The sequence below is a fragment of the Pollicipes pollicipes genome, unplaced genomic scaffold (genome assembly GCF_011947565.3).
Source record: "Pollicipes pollicipes isolate AB1234 unplaced genomic scaffold, Ppol_2.1 Scaffold_7231;HRSCAF=8579_pilon_pilon_pilon, whole genome shotgun sequence".
In the NCBI taxonomy this organism is placed as follows: domain Eukaryota; kingdom Metazoa; phylum Arthropoda; class Thecostraca; order Pollicipedomorpha; family Pollicipedidae; genus Pollicipes; species Pollicipes pollicipes.
In genome coordinates, this window is record NW_023597034.1 from 33,676,867 (window position 1) to 33,698,636 (window position 21,770).

The 21,770-nt window shown below is 52.9% G+C and overlaps 2 protein-coding genes across 2 annotated transcripts in view; one reads left to right on the forward strand and one right to left on the reverse strand.

Moving 5' to 3' along the window:
- The window catches only part of LOC119110034 (PDF receptor), a 143,504-nt gene that overhangs the window by 105,599 nt on the left and 16,135 nt on the right, over positions 1 to 21,770 (forward strand). Inside the window, exons 9-10 of the mRNA XM_037233779.1 lie at positions 13,461 to 13,552; positions 17,330 to 17,513. Of these exons, the coding sequence (XP_037089674.1) occupies positions 13,461 to 13,552; positions 17,330 to 17,513 (276 nt within the window). The remainder of the gene's footprint in view (positions 1 to 13,460; positions 13,553 to 17,329; positions 17,514 to 21,770) is intronic.
- Positions 3,545 to 5,061, reverse strand: LOC119109083 (transcription factor kayak). The gene has a single exon (XM_037232620.1). It carries the CDS (start codon positions 4,939 to 4,941, stop codon positions 3,808 to 3,810), a length of 1,134 nt encoding a protein of 377 aa, XP_037088515.1. The 5' UTR covers positions 4,942 to 5,061; the 3' UTR covers positions 3,545 to 3,807.

The following is a 21,770-nucleotide window of genomic DNA, read 5'->3' on the forward strand; positions in this document are numbered from 1 at the left end:
GGGTAGCCAAAGCCAGAAAGGTGTCCGGATTTTCAAGAACTCATCACATTTCTCTTCTTATTAACGCAAGGGGCGTACGAAAACATGCTTATTTTTAGAAACAACACTTTTTACAATTTGTTTGTGAAAGATGCTTCTTTTGTGCCTACACATCCGAAATGAGTCAGTTTTTCTTATACTTTGGCCATCTTGTATTAGCTATTGCCCCCCCCCCCCCCCCCCACCCCCGCCTCCTGGATTCGCCCTTGCGGCTGTGCCTTGCATGGCAGAATGCAGCTGGATTATGTGCTCCACGGCTGGATAAAGCTTGGCTCTCCCCGTCCTAGATTGGCACGCCCACTCAATCCTCCTGTTTTGTTCCTGTGACATTTCTCATCTCGGATATCGCTGACGTCATGAGAGCGATAGCATCCGCGGGGGTAAGTAGGGTGCAGTTCGACCTCTCGTTCCAAGGGTAGTCAAAGTGATGTGTGCTGAATCCGAATCGTATCTGGGTAATGTCGTGTGTATGTGGTTAAAGGATGGTGAGATTGAGATACGGTCGAGAATAAGACTTTGTGACGCTCAAAGTCCGCGTGGGGAGTGCCCTAGTCACACCTGCGATATATGTGCAATGAACCCGATGACCCCGAAGCTGTCTTGGGTAATGTTCCTTTTATTGCTCGTAATCTCTGCGCGTGGATATTTTACAAGCAGCCATATCTCACATCGCATTCAGATGAATCCAACATCCTCAGTAAACTGCCGATCGCGACCCCTGGGGGTTTAGAAGCGAATAGATGTGACGCAGTGACGCCGCCAGCTAACAATTTCGAGAGTATCTACTGGTGGGCACGTGCTTATTAAAATGGCCCAAAGAAGTCTTTTTCTGAACGACAGTCAATAGTCTTTATAAATGCTGCCGGTTCAAGCCTCCCACTCCTTCCTACATCCCGGTGAGCGCGCACAAGTTACACTTACGATTCAAGTTATTGTGTAATAAAAAGATGCAGGTGATGCATTTCTGCCACAAAGTTCACACATGAACAACGCCACTCAAAGAGCCTCGGCGCCTTGATGGCTGCCTGGTGCTTACAAGCATTTAACATTGCTTTCTGAACAACATTGTGACTACCCGGAATATAGTGAAAATATACGCCGACGCATCCCACTAAAGACAGTGTGATGTCTTTGCGGAACGGACTCGGGGCGTCGTACCAAATTTATCCCGTCTTTTGGGTCGAAGTGCTGACATCCTGTCACGTGGGCCTGTTCTGGACACGCTTGCTATTATGACGCTCGCGAGAGATTTTCGAATGATGAACTGCCGTGAAAACTGTGTTCTTGACTTGTGGGCCTCAGGGACAAAAATGCCTGCTTGTCTCCACGCACAAATGTCTCGCCAACGTAGCCCATTGCCTTTGGAACTATGGTGAGGATGTGACAAACTATGCGATGGCATGTACTGCTACGGTATTACGGTGTGTCTACGGTATGACAAGCTATTTATCTGCCTGACCGAGCGTCACAGTCGTCGGGCTACATGCCGTGCGTAGCCTGACTCGAATGGTCGTTGGTGCGTTAAAATGTTCCTGGTCCCAGCGCTGCTTCGCTAGGCACTGACTGCGCGGATGAAGCCCAAACAACGCTCGCATAAAGGACACAGTTTTGAAATAAAACGGCTGTAGTCCCCGACTGTCTTATCCGTTCCTGCCCGTCAACTGGTGCCGTGACATTCGCGGCCATTTGACTCCCGCCGTGTCACCCACCTTACAGATCCTCTGACCGCTCCACGACCTTTTACTCTGAGCGAGTCCCCTGGTGATCATTGGGCGCATACCCATGTAGCTATTCTGAATAGTGAGTCCCTTGGTGATCATTGGGCGCATACCCATGTAGCTATTCTGAATAGTGAGTCCCCTTGGTGATCATTGGGCGCATACCCATGTAGCTATTCTGAATAGTGAGTCCCTTGGTGATCATTGGGCGCATACCCATGTAGCTATTCTGAATAGTGAGTCCCTTGGTGATCATTGGGCGCATACCCATGTAGCTATTCTGAATAGTGAGTCCCTTGGTGATCATTGGGCGCATACCCATGTAGCTATTCTGAATAGTGAGTCCCTTGGTGATCATTGGGCGCATACCCATGTAGCTATTCTGAATAGTGTCATGGGAACGCGTCAACGACGAATGATCTTTGCGCGCGACGAATGGTCTCTGCTCCCGCGACATTCCCGTAGTATGCATGACGTAGAACGACTCACGGGCCATTCTGTATGGTATGTAGTAGTACACCAATGTCGGGCATTGAGTGGTTTTCAGCCGTTGGTGCAATCGGCAGGTAGAAGAACATGAAACAGCATAATATGCGAATTCATGCCATTGTTATTTTGAGCCATCTGGACGCTTTCAAATTCACAAGTTTCTCGGAATACCATGATCCTATTGTGGGCATTGACATTTCTGGAACCACTTTAGGTGTCAAGAATCTATGGCTGTCATCACAGGGCTATTTGTAGAAGTCCCATCCTGATCATGCAGACACCTTCTGACATGTGGTGGGCCTGAAGTGAACCTTGTGGAAGTCCCTTGCGGTATGCCTATCCAGTCTATCCAGCAGTGAATTAACATATATTTTCTGGCCTAGTCGGCTAAACAGACGCTTTAAGCTCTTTCGCACTCATCGCTAACAAAGCGGCACCACGTTACTCTAACAGCCGTTACCTCCGGATGGGGTGCTGTTGTCCGGCCACTGCGGCTCGGGAGACCACTGAACCCATGGTGCTAGCACACCCACGGCTACTGCAGAGCTTAATTGCATTCAGCATTGCCGTACTCACCAGGTAGTTTTTTTCGGTAGAACGCTTTGAGCTTTTATGTTGTCATATTTGAATAAACCAGCACATGATATTCGTCACCCAATGGCATCGCGTCCTGGCCACTTCGCAGAATTAGATGAACATTAATGTCAAGTGAATGAAAAAAATGGTACCATGTGAGGCAAAAGAGCGTGCTACAGTTCTAATTTGGTATTCATAAGTGATGTTTTAGGGGTTTGGTTCCTCTTCATGATTCCAGGCGGCGGTGGAAAGTAAATTGTCGGGGCACCTGCGTCCCGCGTGCTCGCAGATGACGCGTAGACCAGTTGGTATTACCGGGAAGCTACATGATGCAAGCCGGATATTTCTATGACCTGTCGTCAATACGGTCGTCGCAATGATGCGCGGAATCCCACGCAATGTCCGGCGCAACTGCACTCTGAGCTCGAACAGACGCCAGGCCTCGGTCAGGCATCACGCCCTCCAGCGGCCTCAGGTGGAGCTCAGCATGGTCACGTCGCCCCCGGCCGCCGCCGACCCCGCCCCGCCGTTGCGCCAGCGGCCAGGAATGCAGCCGTGGCCGTCGGCGGACCGACGGCCGGCCGCCGCGGCCGCCACGTCACTCATCGAACGCGGACAGGCCGCGCGGGCCCGCCGCTGCACCGCGATGCGGCCGCGCGCGCCGACGGCGACTGGGCGCTGGCGGCGGCGTGCGCTGGCGTTCGCGTCCTCAACGAGCGGACTATGACAATGGATGTTGTATTGCAGCCTTGGCTCACGCACACACACACACAGGGCACGACAGGCGCACGTGACAGGCGCTCGTGCAAGCCGGGTTGAACTGATCAGGCGTATAAATAAAAGCCGGCGCCCCGCGGCGGCTCCGGTGCTCTGGCAAAACGGTGCAGCTCGACAAAATCAACATCAATAAATACCCCTCAAAACGTGTCAACAAGCGGGCGACGAGGCCGGGCCGGGCCGGGCCTGGCGCGGCCGGCTGGCGGTGTTAGAGCGAGACCAGCTCGCGCACGCCGGGGCTGAGCAGATCGCCGCGTCGCGCGTCGGCCTGCGTCGAGACGACGGGCGTGGCGAGGCTGGCCGAGCTGGCCGCCGGTATCAGCAGGGGCACCAGGCTGGCGGATGTGATGGGCGTCAGACCCGTGCCACCCTCCATCAGGGAGTCAAAGTTGAGGCCCAGTCCATGCGAGGGCGTGTTGATCGGCACGCCGGGGCCGGTCAGCTCCTTGGCGGCGGCGGCCGACGCGAACGGTGCCACCGACAGAGACGTGGGGCGCGCGCGCTGCGCCGGTGCCGGCGACGGCGACGGCGACGGCAGCGGCTCCGACTTGATCGGTGCCAGGCGTGCCACGTCCGGCTCGTGCTTGACGATCACCTTGCGCTTTGGCGCGTTCTCCTTATCGCGGCTGAGCTTGCAGCAGGGCCGGTGCGCCTCCATCAGGAAGTGCAGCTCCTCACGCTGCGCCTGCAGCTCTTGGATCTCGCGCTCCAGCAGCTTACGCTCGTTCTCCAGCTCCTCGGTCTCCATCTGCAGAGTGTTTGTCAGATCCATGCGGCGGCGGCGGCAGCGCGCGGCCGCTTGCTTGTTGCGCTCGCGGCGCATGCGGCGCCGCTGCTCCTCCTCGGGCGACAGCTCGTCGTCGTCCTTGGGTCGGCGGCCGCCGCGTCGGTGCCCCTGCGGCACGACGCGCGGCGACGGCTCGGCGAGCAGGCTGCTGACACCGCCGCCGCCACCGCCGCGGCTGGCCGTCACAGTCGTCACGCCGCCTTGCCACTTGGTCTGGTCCAGCTGCGAGTACGTGACGCCGGCGGCCACCTGCGGCGTCACGAAGCCGGCCTGGTGCTGGTGCGAGACGGGCGGCGTCACCAGGCTACGATCCAGCTCCATGAACGTCTCCTCGATGTTGCGCAGCGTCGTCGGCGTCAGCGTCGGCGTCGTGCGCGTCAGACCAGAGTTCAGGCTCTCCACCGACGTGCACACGGACACAGGCACCGTCAGATCACCAGAATTGGTCAGTGGCGCTAGCACGCCCTGCACGCCACTCGTCGGCACGCCCTGCTCGTCTTGCACAGAGCCCGCTCCGCTCTCCACGCCGGCCGCACGCGCTCTGTAGAACCGCATCGCACCTCGCGCTCCTCTACCCCGCTCCAATCAGCCGGCTTGCGCAATTCACGAATTCCTCGCCGCTGCAGCGCCGATGCGTCCTCCCCACTCGGCGTTCAGGGCGTGATTCACCCAACATGGCGGCCGCTGTGGCCATATAAACAATCGCCCGAGTGTACAGCTGGCGCTGTTTTGCCGATGACGCAGTATTGTGACGTCACAAGAAGAGGGTGGCCAATCAGGGCTTAGCGTCGGGAAGATATTGATGACGTTAGCGACTTTCGGCGTTCTGATTGGTGGACGGGCAGTGGCGTCACTGATGAGTCATTGTGCGCCGCCAAAGGTCGGAGAACGAGCCGGGCCAGGCTGGACGGCGAAATGTTTCCTCGAACTCGCGGTTTGAGACGGGAAGACCGGAACTGCGTGGAAGGGAACTCCTATATCCGGTGGAGACGTCTTCCGGGAGGACTCCAGCCCCTTCCGAGTGGGCCTTTTCGGAAAATTCGTGTGCGTCACGGAGACCTGCCCACCCTGTGCGTCATGATCACTGCTGGTAGACTTGCTCCAGTGGAAGTAGGAAAGTGTGGACGGAACACAGGAAGTTGGGCATTTGGCGTCAACGCGTCGGCATTGATAGCGGGGTGGGCGTTTTAGTTTGTTCGTGAACACACCTTTTGTGGCACACTAGGCTCCACAGTGGAAGCGGAGCCCCATGTAATGCTTTGAAAGAAGGAAGCTAAATTTCCCCACGAGCAGGGCGCAGTTGCTTCTTCATACCCGCTCCCTCTCACCTTCTCCCCAACTTTGGCTCCAGCTTCCAAGAATGAAGTGGGCCGAATCTGGGGAGAATGCCGTGTATCATTTTTTGGGGGAAGACACCATAATTTTTCACTGCCCCCCCCCCCCCTCCCTCCTCCCCCCCCCCACTACTCATCTGGGAAGCTATACCCAAGAACATGCAGTTGTTTGCAGGTTTGCTGCTTTGGGTAGGGTTTAAGGATTTTTTGGTCGCAGGTTAAAGAAGGCTGAGACAAACTTTTTGCGCCTTGACTCTTCCAAAAGTCTATCAGCGGGAACGCTTGTCACATTCTGGAAAGAAAAACGTTGCCTCCCGTTCAGCTCTCCGTTGCAAGCGTTGCTTCTTGCATTTTTTCTGCCTTGGCAACACACTCTGTCAGTGGAGCTATCGAATCCAGTTGAGGGGGACATAGCTTGCCTCTGTACCAAAGCCCAAATATATAAGACGCTCGGTTGTACAAGACATCCTGCAGGGGCGGATCTAGCCTGGAATTTGGGGGAGAGCAGCCGTTTGTCGCCAGCTGACTGGTGTGGGATCCGAGGTCCAGTGCATGGTGCCTCTCACGAGTACCTAGTAGGAACACCAATCAAAACCGAGAAAAAGCACCGAAATGCTTTTGAATCTTAAACAGAAGTTAAAACATTTAAGTTAAAGCGGACGGTAAGTGGACGAAACTTTTATGAAGTTCTGGAAATGTTTTGGGGGTCAAAACATACTCCCAGAAGTTTTCAGGGGCCATGGTTCCGTGCCCCCCCCCCCCCCGCCCAGGATCCGCCTATGATATCCTGGCGCCTATTTAACTGGGAGTCGACGTTAGAAAATTTTAACGCAAGACCGTTCGTAAGCGCAAGACCGACGCATACCGTTTCGATATGCAAATATTTCGAGTTGATCAGATTTGACTCAAGGATCAATCAAAACATGATTGTGCACTTCCTTAGTTACTGGTGAAAGGACGTCCTTTTTATGTTTCACACATTTAAAGAAGCTTTTACTGCCACATCAACTGTACGATTTATGTCCATCCGCGGCACAAATATACCAAATTTTCTGGAGAATTTGACATTTGATCTGGTACAATGGGCTAATTATCGATGTGGCAATATACAACTTATTGTTAACTACGAGAGCTTGCTAAGAATAGCCAACTGGCGTTTTCTGCTAATCTCTATCCTCCTTAGTTTGGAAACGGCAAGGGGTCGCATCGATATTCTATCAGTCTGTGTCCTGAAAAACGGCGAATCAGGGCGGGATTTTAAGGCCAGGCTTTCAGGGCCCCGAAACCGGAATTCTTAACTTGGCCCTAACAGCCTTCATTACACCTTATTTCCAGCTAGTTAAAACGTAAGGGCCTGTATCATAGAACTTATAACTCCAGGCGTGTGCGATAAAAAAAAATGTTGCAAGTCCAGTACGATCACAGCAACCTTCATGATCGTCATAGTGGTGCTGAAGTTCTACCTGTCCTTTTTTAATGCCTACGGTAATTGTATTCCAGTCCATGGTTCCAAGCTGTTTGTGCACGTAGGCAGATTATTCATGCATATTTTGCAAAAAGCTTTAAGAGCTGTTAGGTACTTTTCTTTCGTGGGTTTCTCAATTAAACGTGGAAAAGATCGCGATTTTTTAGTGCATTACAGAAAGAAACCGGGGATGTTGTGGTGTATTCGCGGCGATGCGGGTGACAAAGACCTCTGTGCCGTCGACGTCACTCATGACGTCATCCCCATAGATTCTGGGCCTTTCGGTGTTCACAGTGACTCGGACGACAGAGATTCTACGTGAAGTCGTATATGGTCTTTGCCAAACGAGCGTAATCTTTTTCCGTTGCTGAACCGCAGTGAGACAGAGATGATGCGGCAGGTTCGATCATAAACAAGTAAACTTACGCGCCCAGAGTCTATCACGGGTGATGAAGGGGCATGGTGCACATTGCAAACAGCATAGATTGTGGTTGTCAATGTAGGGAACCCACGCGTTTCGTACGAACATACATGCTTGTGTCCCGCATGCGCAGTTATTGTCACGAAAGCTATGAAGATATAATAGGAAATGCTTTGCGCTGCGAACACGTCTTGCAAAGGTTCGGCATGACGTCACGTAGAAAAGAGCATCATAACCGGTGCGCTGCGAGAAGAACCTTGATCGAGATTTGTCTGTGGCATGCCGATGTTCCAGTCCACCTTAATGGGTTGTAGATGAAGATGTGGCGTAAAAAATGCTTCGTGATTGCTCGTAGGACAAAGTTTGTATGCCTTAATTTGGTCAGGGTGAAGTATGTAGGATATGAAGCTCGTTTCATAAAAAGTTCATGAAGCAAAAAGTTTGTGGAGGATAAAGGGCAGAACATTAATTGTTCTTTGAGAATTAGTTCATGAAAATGTACGCGCAACAGCTCGCATGGAAAAAGTTAGTACGCAGTTGCTTGTCGGCAAAGTAACCCGCAAATTTTCGCTCGGGATAAAATTCGTATCACAGAAGTCCATTCGCAAATTTTATGTGCTGATGTAGGATGTAAGTGTGCAATGTCCGTACGTAAATGTTCGTCAGGGATAAGTTCGTTCCATAAAACTGCTCACGCCAAAGTTCGTTTCCCAGTGCATCATGTAAGTACGCGAAGCTCGTATGCCAGTGTTTCTCTTGGGTAAACTTTGTCTGACAAAGTGCGTACAGCAAAAGAAGGCATGTAGATGTGTACTGCAAGTTCGAACACAGAGCGTCATCCTTGGCGTCGGACGTCGGCTGAACGGTCAGTGCGGGGGCCACCACATCCCATCGACCGGGAACACTTAGAGGGGATGCCGGGTGGCGGTGAACAGCGACGACTGCGCAGGTGAGGTGAACTATTATGGCATGTAAACCCTTCGCATCATGAGATTAAACGCCCTCCGGCGACTATCAAATGAGTCCGAATTTATGACAGCAGTGCAAAATGCCCCGTGCATGGCAGGGAACGGGTGTAAAAACTTGAAAAATTGTCCATTGCAGATCATTAGTCGCGCTTTATGTTCTTCTTCGTCCCTCACCACGACGACGCCCCTGCCAACGGTCCCGCGGGAACGCTTCGCGAGCGCGCCACTGACGCCAGCTGGTCGCGGCGGCAGTCTGCTCGCTTTTGGAATAGGGCGGGCGGACGCTAAGTGCAGGCATCGGTTATACGATTGTTTATATAATGTGAACCAGACTTCAGAGCGAAAGATGCACCAGCTGCACTTGTTTTGATTACGACCTTGTTTGAACAAGACGCAACTGCACCCGACCCAATATTGCATGAGGCCCTCCTCTCTTCTACAGTGAACGCCGGGAAGAGATTAAAATTACGCTGTCAAATGCTATGTTTCAGATGATGCAGGAAAGGACCAAATTTCAGCGAAATCTGAGAGCTGACGTTGCATAATTTGGGGACTGGCTGTTCGATATGTCGTGTACACTCATCATAGGAACATTTCCAACACCAACTTGTTATTATATGATCAGTGCTGACGGCGTACTTTCATCGAAAAAACTTTATTTGTTTCGAATATAGGGCGTAAGTAAAATTTCTGACAAAGAATTGCTTACCAACGTTATGCAAACCTACTCCTCTAATTTTGTCGTGACGTACATGTACTTGGCATTTGAACTTTTGTCCTGGCGAACTTTCATCAATGCTAACTAATATTTTCCATACCTTCATTACACCATACGCACACTTGCTTGCGAACTTTCGCGCACAAACTTTTGCGGACATGCTTTTGCCATAAGAACTTTATAGCATAGCTGCATTGGCATTCGTACAGTTTTGTAAGTACATCGTGCATACATACTTTTCCGCACGAACCTTGGTTCTAACTCCATCCAGTGGCCAACAGCACCGCGATGTAGACAATCTCAAAGCCAGAAGGGAGAGAATGTCACCTCCGTCGTCCGACCTCTGACCTTTGGCCCGGCAGCTACTTCGTCGCATGTGAGGCGGCGGTCGGCGAGCTCATGACTCCGTGACTGTAGGTAGCTCTCTTGGGGCCTTAATGATAAACGCGGTTCACATGCTGAAATGTCGCGAGGCGATTTGGCTCTGGTAGCACACTCGGGGAAGCTCAAAGGTCCACAGCATGCAGGCGTCATTGCGGCATTTCGTCGCCTGGTTCCATCTGCCATGACTTGGGTGTGTAACACTTGCAGGTTCAGAAAAATAAAACCGAACGAAGACAATCTGCAGGCGGAGGGCGAGCGTGGCACGTTCCTTATTGCGGAAGAAGGCACGGTGCGACGCTCAACCACTGCATTGTGTGATGCGCTTTTTTCCATACGTGTCGGGCACAGCTCCTTAAAAGCAACTGACAGGCTGCGTTTAAGTGTGAATTGGAGTTGCATTCATAATGGTACTGTTAGAACTAAACAAAAATTGCAACATGGCTATTCCTCTAACATTCCCAAAACAATGAGCTATCCGATGCGTAGAAAATCGCGGACTCCACGTTCGTGCCCGATTGTGGGTCGTGAGAATGCACTGGGTCGCTTCAGCGTCACTGCTCACGTCATGTGTAATACGAATATTGTGCGTCCAGACCGATGAATTCATGGGCGCAATAGTTAACTTCACTCATTGATAATGTCGGACGATTCAAGGGGTAAAGTATCTTTGATGACCGGGGTCCACACATGCTGCCCGTTTTCGTAGAAGGTGCGGGCTGACAGCTACCAGACCAGCGAACAACATACGCAGACCTGCTAGAAATTTGCCCACAATTGCAAACGTTTTGACTCGCCGTTGAAGGGAGTTGGTCCGCCAGGAAGTTTCCTGTAGTTATTTTTTCTACAGCCAATAAAGCTTCTGATCTCACAAAAAGGCTTTCAGCCCATACGATTCACAGACCACCTATACATCGCCATTATCTTTCGTCTGAAATTCCGAAGGCTGAAGAGCTGGCATAATTGAAAGCCCTGCCTCTGTCTGTAAACCGATTTATCGCAGACCCAGCCCGTTCACAGTCTGTCAGCGTCAGCTGTCAGGTCTTGATGCAGACAGGCGGTACCCTTGGTGCAGGCAGGCGGTGTTTAATCAGCATCGGCGGCACTGAGCGCCCTCTGGACCAGCGATGGCGAGAATCAGCCAGAACCCCAGCGATGGTGAGAATCAGCCGGAACCCCAGCGATGGCGAGAATCAGCCGGAACGCCAGCGAAGGCGAGAATCAGCCGGAACCCCAGCGATGGCGAGAATCAGCCGGAACCAGGACACGTTGTCATGTTAAATGGCATGACAGCTGGGGCTCAAGGCTCGCACTTCACATATCTAGACTGGGGCAGATGCTATGCATCAGCCGTCATGAATGTCAATGTGACAGAGATTGGCATGACCTTATTAGCCATCGGTGCAAGGTCGCTTCGGCTGGCACGAGATAGCTGATTGGGCCACGGGTACAACCCTGGGGGTGATGGTCAAGAGTCGGCAGCTTTGCATGAGCATTAGTCATGCCCATGACGACAGCTGTCCATTTCCAATAATTGCGTCATGGGCGCGGCAGGGAGCCTCGAGGAAGCATTTGGCTGGAGGGGACCCCTCTTCGACTTTGGACAGATCAGATCCTTGACCCTTGAACAGGTCCTTGAGTGTGTCTGGAAGCGCACACGTGGGATGGTCGCGCGGCACCGTTCCTCCTTAGTCAATGCGGCTTACTGAACGTGGGAGAACACATGAGGAAGTGCCTGGAAACATTTTATTACGCGGCTCTTATTGTGTGGCTCCTTGTAGCGGGCTGAGAGGCCATTGGGAGGCCTCAAGGAAAGGCCAAAGGCATGAGGGTCTCTTTCAGTTGCTTTCTAGACGGGTTCGCAATATGGGCCCCTGTCTGGGGTTTAGGACGCAGTTACATTGGAACAAAAATCATACGCGCAAGCCTGAGTAACATTCGCATCGTGCGTAGAGATTTTTCCAAGCGATGTTGCTCCCGCGCACAGAGTCGCTCGATCACTGTTCGTCGGACGTCCCTGTCGCTCACCTTCCGCATAAAACTGCATGCAAGTAAGAGCGGAAGAGCCAACGGCAGGTCTTTTCGCTTCCAAAGCCTTTGCACTGACAACATTTTGAACATACCATAAGGGATAGAACTTGATTATGCCGCCGCCACCATCGCCCCGTCAGTGCCGCATCCACGACTGCATAGGGGGATGGGGATGGGGTAAGGGCAAAACTCAGCGAGAAGGCATCACGCCGATTAACTGTTTTCTGTCGGGAATAGTCTGCTGTGAAAAATGAAAATGCAAGCTTTAAAGGGGAGGGGGGGGGGGGCAACCCCCGCACTCCCCTGATTTGCTGCGCCATTGCGCTCTGCCAGCGTCTGTCGCTAAGGCTTCGCGCTGTCTGCCCGGCCGGCAACAGTGTGCCGTGACGTCACAGTTCTCGAGGTCACCCACCGAGGCGGCGGCGTCCTAGATACGCGACGGTCCGCGCGGCCACGCCGCAGCGTACCGCTTAGTGTGACGTCACAGCCGGGGCGGGGCCATTATGTGACGTCAGATGCCCTTCCGCTCCCGATGCTTCCAGTGTTGAGCCGCGTTAGTAAACGCGGCGAAGTCGCTTGTTGTGACGTCACAGCGGGGTGGAGCCATCGCATGACGTCAGACGCGGGTCCGTTCCCGACGCTACCAGAGCCGCGCTAGTAAGCGTGACCGGGGGAAACGTACGGGCGCGCGCCGCGCTTTCACGGAGACCGGTTCAGGTCGCGTTGCACCACGTTGAGGCTCGTTTCGCCCTGCCCTTGCCCTGCGCCACTTATCTTACCACCCGTTGTTCCTGTTCCCGGGAGCGGCAAATGTCGGCTGCCCTGACATTTGCCGAAAGAGATACAGCTCTCGTTTGTTATGCGAGCGAGGCCGGGCAGAATGCCAGCTGTGGGAATTCTGCAGTGGTGTCGGGTGGCGCGAGCCCGACAGCGGGCGGCCGTTATGCAATGTTTCACCATGGAAACAGCCCAGCGAATAGCGTTCTTCGGCGGGTGCTGCAGGAACGCGGCAGCGTCTTGCAAAATGGAATTCACGCTGTGCAAACAGTGTTCTCCTTCGTCGATTTTTACTGCTCGCTCATTTTCGTCAGATCCGCAATTTCTGATTCGATCATTTTCGTCAGATCCGTTATTTCTGATTCGATCACTTTCGTCAGATCCGTTATTTCTGATTTGATCATTTTCGTCAGATCCGTTACTCGGGATTCTGAATCGCTGCTCGAGTTGGGGTCTTATTCGGCGATTAGCACATTCTGTATATCAGCCACGATGTCTTGCCGCTGGCTCCACACCGAAGCCAGCTTCATGAAGCCACAAGACTCACAAACGTTCGCTTCCATTTTGTCAACTGCATCTGTCGAGATTTGGCTCGAGCATGCATGTGTTTTACATTGTAAGTACATTGCATTGCAAGTTCCATGAGATGAGTGCGTTCAAGTGAGAAATTTTTTCAGCCCACACGCTCGTACGATCTCCTTAAAGTGTCGAAGCCGGGGCTCCACTTCATGCAGTTGAGTCCTCGGGGCTCGGATGCTGGCCAGGTCAGGTCGAGGCCATGCACGCTCTGCCGGCGGACGCAGGTGCCATGAGCCGGGAGCCCGATCCCTGCCACTTGCATCAGCCAGGAGCTGTCCAACGCAAGTGTACAGGCACGTGGCCAGTCGCCATTCTCCCCACATATTTCCGAGCCGTCTGATCTCCAGTGCGTCGCAGTCTTCCACCTCGTCTGCTCACGCCATCTGCCCTCTTTCCGCAGGTCAACATCCTGTTCCTGCTGAACATTCTGCGCATTTTGATAACGAAGCTCAGAGGGCCGCACGAGAATCCCAGGGAGGCGGCCAAAGTCAAGTAAGTTGAGCCTCGCCCGCAGCACCGCGGCTGATTGGCAGACAGGCTGCGCCAGCTGGACGGGCGGACTTCCGTGAGTTGTGCGCAATAGTTTGATACCCGCATTACAGCCATGCCCGCGGGCCATGACTGTAAGCCGGCTATCTGGTGGCCAGACGTTTTATCTGCAGTGCACCGGCGCGTTCTGATGGCGGGATTGCAGCTAAATGCGTCGTGGACACCGGAGCAGGCGTCGAAAGATGTGCTTCATCGCGTTGGCGATTGTTGCTGCGGCGTGCGATACGAGGCAGTCTCCAACCAGCTCCGTCGCATTTTAAGTGTCGCGGTGGCAGTACTCAGAAGTTTTTTTCCGCCGCTGCTCGACGTGTAATATGGCTGCAGCTGCTCGGGCGGACAGACAGCTGCAAGCCGCTGGTTCTGCGCAGCCAGTGTTGAATGCACCCGAAGTGCACTCGCGACTTCCATACCGAACGCCCGACGTGAATTAGCGGCGTCGCATGTCGGGTCTGAGTTGCGGCGCGTCGCGTTGTGAGCGTGCGGCCCCGGGTGCCTCCGACGCGCGTGCAGCTGGCCCGCCGCCGCCCGTCCCAGGCGAGGCAACTTTACCAGCGGCAGACGGAGCCCGCAGCCGGACGCGGACCGCAAGGGTGGCCACCCGGGGACTCAGAGCCGGTTGGCCGCACTGGGACGGCCGGCTGCGGCCATGGTAACCGGTGCTGCCCGCTCTTCCGGCTGACCTCCGGGACTGAAGGCGGGGAAATGTGGGCGGAAATTGCCTTGCGACGGACTTGGAGCCTGGCAGGCTGGAGTCGTCTGCCGTCTGCCCAGTCGGTGGCCACACCCGGTCGTTTGGGCCCGCTACTGTTATGTTCGTTTAACACTCAGACGTACAGTGAGCAAGCGAGGCAAGTGAACGAACGTTACAGGCGGCAGCAACTCCAGCTTCTGAAGTTGGTCTGAATGTAGATGTGGGGCTCAAAATCGATAAGCCCACACGCCACTAAAGGGGTGCTTTTAAGCTACACATGTAGAAGTGTGCAACATTTAGCCCTGATGCCTAAAGTGCGACAAGGTGGGGTAGTCATCTACAAGGCGTTGTATTTGCTTTTGTTGGTGTGCGTTTTTTTGTATTCGTTCGCCAAGCCTTCAAGATTTCGACGCCGTTATTTTGTTCAGTGTGGGCTTTAAGATGTATTCATGGAGAAACAAGCGCAATAATGGTGTGTTACGAAACGCGCCCGTACGTGCATGCGGAGCACAAGCAGAGACCATTTCAAGAGATCATGACTTTTCTTGTGACTTGGAGTACATACGGCGCATAGGTGAGGCAATGTTACCAGACAGAATGGCGTTCTGCTGTTCGCGTGAACATTGTATGAATGATAACCACGCGCATTTGCTTTCCTCCACGATACCGTGCTTTGCAGGGAGTTTTGTGAGCCTTCCAGCCCATTGTGCGGTTGACTGAGCAAAAAAACCGTCATTCCTTTGTTCTGCACGTTAGTGTTGAGAGGATACATTGGAAAGTCAGGCTTTAGTGCTGGAAAAAGCACAGTTGGAAAACCTGCGCCCCAAGCTCTATGACCCAAGCAGTCCCGTCATTAGAACGGCTTAAATACATTTTTATCCGAGTATCTGTGAGAAAGGCAAAGATATCTAGCGCCACTAAATCGGCAACACCTATGTTAAATTACTAGCAGACGTGTGTAATAAAAGGGGCATCAGCTGTGAAATGGTATAGACCCGTGGGCAACCTGGACAAACTAAGGTAAACCGGGTGAGTTAGAGGCAACCTAACCTCAAGGTGCTCTTTTGTATAACGCACGAGTTCACGAACCGAAGTCAACGCGTTATTAATTGAGGCAGATGATATCGTCGAGTCCTACCCGTACCAGCTATATATGTGTGTTTAGGTTAACACACGCTCGGGTGGGGGTCAAATTGATCCCACCCGAAGGTTTTTTCCAGAATAATTTCCGAACGGCAAGGCGTAGCCGCACCAAATCCTGATAGCTGTTGAAAATTGAATAGCGGATCGCATGACATCAAAAATTTAGCGGAACCTCGTAAGGTCGCTGACTTATGACAGGTCAAAGTCAAGCCATGGTTTCAGCGAAGGCAATGTCTAGGGAATCGTCCAATCTGATACAATAACGAAGTGCTTGACAAAGCCATACATCTCTGAGACGCCTTCTTAGGCACCACAAATATTGAATGAGCAAATTAAATTGACCCGAGGTCAGGTATGAAGGTCAGACTAAGGTCAAAACCAGCCCGATTTATTACTCTGGGGCTTGCTGTATGGACAGTTTGAGGTGCTCATTTCGAATTTATTGACAGCAAGAACCGCATAATACATCTTCCATTGAGTTCTTAGAGGTCAGAACAGGTTATTGACCTAAGATGACTCGGCTCGACATTTTGTTTCAGGAACATACTGCCTAGCGTAATCTTTGTCGCTTATTCAAATGCAAAACTCGGAGCAGTGTTGTATGATTTTGGTCACCATGACCTTCAAAAGCTCAAACAATGTCACCGACCTCAAATGGACTTGTGACCTTTTGCTTAGAAACAGTTGCCTAGGTTCTGAGGCACTTTAGATACCAACCTGTAATTTGACCTTGTTTGACCTTATTTGACCTGAAGGTACGACGTAGGAAGCTCAAACTTTGACCTAAGTGATTTCACGTACAAGTAAATACATCCAGTAAATTTGGTGTCCTTAGCTTTGTTAGTTCCCGAGATCTCAGGGGGGTCAAATTGACCCCCGCACCCCCCACCCCCACCCGAGCGAAGGGTGTCTAGCCGGCCACCCGGGCGCGTGTTAGTGCAACGCATAATGCCCCTCTTTGACGAGCTACAGTCAGGGCATAGCCGTTTCCGATCTAGTGTCATTGTACATCGATGGATGTAAACACAGAAACCATAGATATAAATGGTTATAAAAGACAACTGAATAGAGGGCTCTGCTTTCTGATACCAAAAGCCGGCCACCATATTAATACAGTCAAGAAACAGAGACTCGCTCGAACAGAGCCAATGCAACGCATGGGGCGAGACCTCTGTGTAAGATCGTGTAGGCCAAAATTAGAGATAAAATCGATTTTAAGGGTCTAGACGAGACAATGTCATATGTCAACTATTGTGAAACATTGTTGTTGTTTTTTTTTTGCATTTCACTGTTCAATAAGTTACCTGCATGGAGAAATTCCCGCTGCCGAGCACAAAACCAATATGAAGGACTCCTGAGCAACTAAGTGCACCCCGGCATATGGGGACACGGCAAAAGCGTGTAGAGGCCTTCGAGCAGATGGGAAGAATCCGTGGAGGGCCGCTGATCGATCGAGAGTGCCCAGGCAAGCTGGCATATAGTGTCCCAACAGCAGCGTAGGGCCCTACGAAAAAAGCAGAGAGATAAAGGGTAAAAAAACTGCGCCTGTTTAGCCGATTATGGGCTCTTTCGGAGCCCATGGACCACTTCGGGGCCCAAGGGTGCCATGATCCCCTTGGGCTCCGTTGGTGCGCCCCCCCCCCCCCTCTGGATCCGTCCCTGGAGTGGTCATTAGCCAGGGAACATCTGTCTGGTGTGAAGTCTGTCTGGTCTGGTCTGGAGAGGAGTGCCAGCCGAGCATACATATGTCTGGTGTGAAACCGAGTGACAGCACTGGCACAGCGTGCCTGCCTGGTATGAAGCTGACTGACCGCACTGGCGCAGCGTGCCTGTCCTGAGCTGGGCGGCAGGACGGTACACAGTGTCATGCTCCGGTGACACGACAGGAAGTCGGTGAGGGCGGCTCTCGTGCTGCTGCCGCTGCTGGGCATCACCAACTCCTTCAACATGATGACCTCGCCGGTGCATCGTTCGCCGCTGGAGTTCGGCCTCTGGAGCTACATCACCACCTTCCTGCGCTCCTGTCAGGGCCTCTTCGTCTGCTGCATCTACTGCTTCTTCAACGACGAGGTGATTTTGCTCGTATTGGCGGATTTGTGTGTCTGTGTGTGCTTTGACTCGGGTCACTAGAAGATGAGGGCGTGCACGGCCTCGCCATGACCTGCGTTGACCTCGCCTATAAGCTAACTTCGGTGTAGTACTGGAACGCCGCCACAGCAGTCCGAAGAGCAGAATGGGCAGTGCATGCTATGTAAGATAACTCTTGCCGCACGTGCTCTTTTGCTTGAAATTCAAAGAGCACACTCATTTGCGTGTGCACTCTGTTGGTTGACATGGATCCTGGCTTTCAGGCAGACTGGCAGAATGGCCAGAGTGGGGGTGGTCGCCGGCTGACCTGTTTTCAAGTCACGTGACTTATGTTAAGCTAAACATATATTTAGCGATTTGTTTAGTTCGTTTTCGGATCACTTGGACACTTATAGTAGCCAGCAGCATATAATTTGATTTGGTCGCCCGTGTACCTATTGCTCGCGGATATCAATGTTATAACATTGACAATGACATGGCATGGCTCCGCCATTGCCGGTAAATTTATGCTTCGCTTTAAACGCATTTCGTCGAACATCCCAGAAACGGCCTAAGACGGGTTTTATGTAAACTTGCTTAGAGTCCCTCGATTTTCTTCAAAATACACCAACTTAGAAAAGCTTCCACTTATGCTCAACTTGATCAAACAAGCCCAGGATCTCCGAAATTAATTTCCATGCTTTCACCTGCAGGTAAAAATACTGTTTATGCTCTGCCTAAAAAAACTTCCTTACATCCTGTCACAATGCAGAATACGTTTCTCTCCACACGGCTGCAGTAATTTGAGAGAGCTACGGCCGGACCCGCCGCAAGTGAACGCCTCGTCCCGCGTCGCCACGCCGGCCAGCCCGTGTGTTCTGTCGCCACCTGGCGTACCACCGAGGTCGCCGCCGTGGCCCGCCGGTCCACGTCGGTCCAGTTCCCGCTCTCACGCTCCGCCTGTCTGCGCTCAGCAGACTGTGACGTCACGGACGGTGACTGTGACGTCACAGGGCCGGCGGCGGCGCCGGCTATTTTCGGCGGCGGCGGGCGGCCCGTCGCGGCCCGGCGGCCGCGTGCTGTGGTCAGCGCGCGGTGGTCTGCCCAGCCCCGGCCCGACCCACCTCGGCCCTTCCCCGTCTCGGCCGACCCTGGCCCGCCCCGGCCTCACCCAGGCACCGGCCACACCTCGGCCCGACCCCGCCCCACCCCTACCGCGTTTCGGCCCATCCCGGCTCCGGCCCCTGCCCCGGCCCCACCCCGGCCCCGGCCCGTCTCGGCCCACCCCGCCCCGGCCCGGTCTACCACGGGACCGGCCCGCCCGGCCCCACCGCCGTGTCGGTCCGTCCCCGACCCCATCCGAGCTGACGAGTGGCGGCTGCGGTAGTACCTCCGCTGTCGCCGATGTAACAAGCCTCGCCGTCGTCGCCGATGCGTTCGGGGCGCTGGACTAAGACAACCGATTGATTCGTCTCTATTAGGGACCAGCGTTCGCACGGTCATTGCCAGGCCATAATGTATATACGTACCTCTAGATGTCGAGGGGCGTGGCATCACGTGTGTTGAGCGGAAAGGAGGCCACTCGGACCACGTGCTCTCGTGGGCGCCAAACGTGAACGATCGTGATTGTATCTGCATAATCTGCATATCTAGAGCACGTGTCGTGCTCTAGGCTGGAACGCATGTTTGGCTAATTGAGTTGGCGTTGGAGATCTAACGAGAAAAATAATATTTGCATGCTCGTTCAATATTTTGCTGCTCGTGCGCTCTAATGCTCACGTGGTTTTGTTCTTTGCTCACCTATGAACGCTTGTATTGACGAAGAGCAACATCATGACTCAGCGAATCATGCATTTCGTATTTAAGATTCGCTGCGCGGTATGCGTTTAACCCGCCGACGCAGTTCTTATCCACCGAAGCCATGGGCTCAAAACTCCACCCTAATCCCACTTCAGAGACATCACATTTATCTTCCAACCCACGCGGCGCCTCCAGCTCTGACAGCTCTTCACCAAACGTTCCCAGTGCCCCGAACGTCGGGGGCGAGGGGGGCAGGGCGAGCATTAGAAACGTTCCCAGCGACCCCGAGCGCGGAGGCTGAGGCCGGCGCTTGTCCGCGAAGTGTTCGGTGTGCTCGTGACACGAGCCATTCGGAGGCAAACCGGCTTCCGTCGCTCAGCTATCTCGGCGCGCCGGCGTCCGCCAGCGGCGGCGGTTCCGAGCGCGGGCGCGCGGCGAGCCGCGTTCCCGGAAGTCGGCCGCGTGCTGGCTGTCGCCACCAGGCGTGCTCCGCATTTCTGACGCGCTTTCATGGGGGCGCTTCACGCGCGTTAGTGCGTGGTGCTGAGAGCTTCCTGCTTCGGCACGCGGGCGCCCCATGGCCGGAACGAATGCAGATTCGTTAGGGGGTGGGCTTTCAGGGCGTGTGGTCTGGCATCTCCGGGCCTTTCGCGCGAACGCAGATTGAGGAGCTGCTGTTGAGGATCTCATAGTAGGTGGCGTTGGCGTATTTATCGATGTGTTTACCTTACCGACGAATAAACAAGCCATAAAATAAGACGAGGGACAGTGAGAAGGCGCTTAAATGATCACTTAGTGTTTGTTTAATGACAAATCTCTGTTAAAAGCATGGAAATGCGGGACCGATTTTAAAGCCGAGGTGGTCCAGTATCTACCGCATCTCAACGTAACTCCCGTAGTGACTCCGCGTAATTACTGCAGTGTCCCTCGTTAACTTTGCTTCTGATACTCGGACTCACCTCCAGTGCACCGCTGACCGCTGTAGTAGTCTGTTTTGGTCGGAGTGACAGTGGCTATTGGTACATCACAAGGACGGTAGCCATTGCATCCCCACTTTCAACCTTCCGGGCGTTCGTGACTTCCAGTCGCGATGGCCGACTGGTTCAGACTACGAGTCCACTCACTGAATGGTTCACGTTTGGCCAACGCATTATGAGCAAAGTCACATCATTTTCTTTGCATCTTCCCACCCTGAGTCGTATCGCCTCATGTTGTCATGGCATCGAGTTGATAGAGGAGGTGATCATACAGTAGTAACATCATGACAGGAGCTAGTCTAGTAGGCAGGGTAGAGACCGTCGTAAGAGCATCGTTACGTATTTCTGTCATTTGTGACCCGAATGGAAGTATATAAAGCGAGTAAGCAGTTTGACGCAGTGTGTCCATGGCATACTGTGTTGTTTTCCGGTTGGAATGTCCCAATGCCCAAGGGAGTAGGGGAAAATGAAGGCTTCGTGAAGTCTTCGCTTTTCATTTCATCCCTTTCAAATGGCAGTGGTGGTGAAATATGCAAGCAATCGGACCAATAACAGATGTTTGGGTGTCATGTGTGAGTCAAATAATTTTGCTGTTGATCCGCACCCAGCCAACCGCATATATAAAACGATTATGCACAACTAAATTGTTCCGTGGCGGTGATCCGGAAAATATATTGTTTGTTGTATAGCACAGGCCATGTTTTGCACCTTAATGCCTAACGGAAGGACATCGGAACATCCAATCCGCGTATATACATAATTTGTAAAATTTCATTTAAACTACCACTTCTGAATACGCGGAACATTGTGGATGATAAAGATGAGGTGTCCCGAACGTAACTGTAGCACTCAATTTTGGAAATAGTCGCTTTACCTATTACTTTAAGAACGCCAGATCTTCACGCAGCAGGTCCAATGTTCTGCATGTGTAGTCACCCTGATTTCTTAGCGATGCGACGTCACGTGTTGGTTAAACTTGTATCACAGTATGGCTGGAATCTTGCATTCCTTTGCTGCTTTGGCCTCAGCGATCGCTGACGGCTATCTTCGCATACATGGTGCTACAAATAGTCCCGTCCTGTAGCAACCGCTGATTGGTACGCTCGTGCGCTAATGGTCTTCATAGATGTTCTCAGAGCTTCCCGAGATTTCCAGAAATCGCCGCGCACACACTGTAGTCGGGCGGCCGTCGTATTCCTCGAACCAGAATGGTTTAATAAAACCATGCATGGACATAGCCACCCATGCCGCACACTTAACTTGGTGCAAAGATCAGGCTCATGTACGATGTCGGGCTTAGTTTCTCCGGAGCGCACATTGTTCTTGGATTTAACTTGGGCTCTGAGGACGAATGTATCTCATCATTGAACCAGAGATCGTCGGCAGTCTGGTCAGCGTTTGAGGTTTGTAAACCACTGACAAATCGCTCTTCCGCTCCTCCATGTTCCTGCGGTCTGAGTTTAGGGAACACGCTTTTATGGTT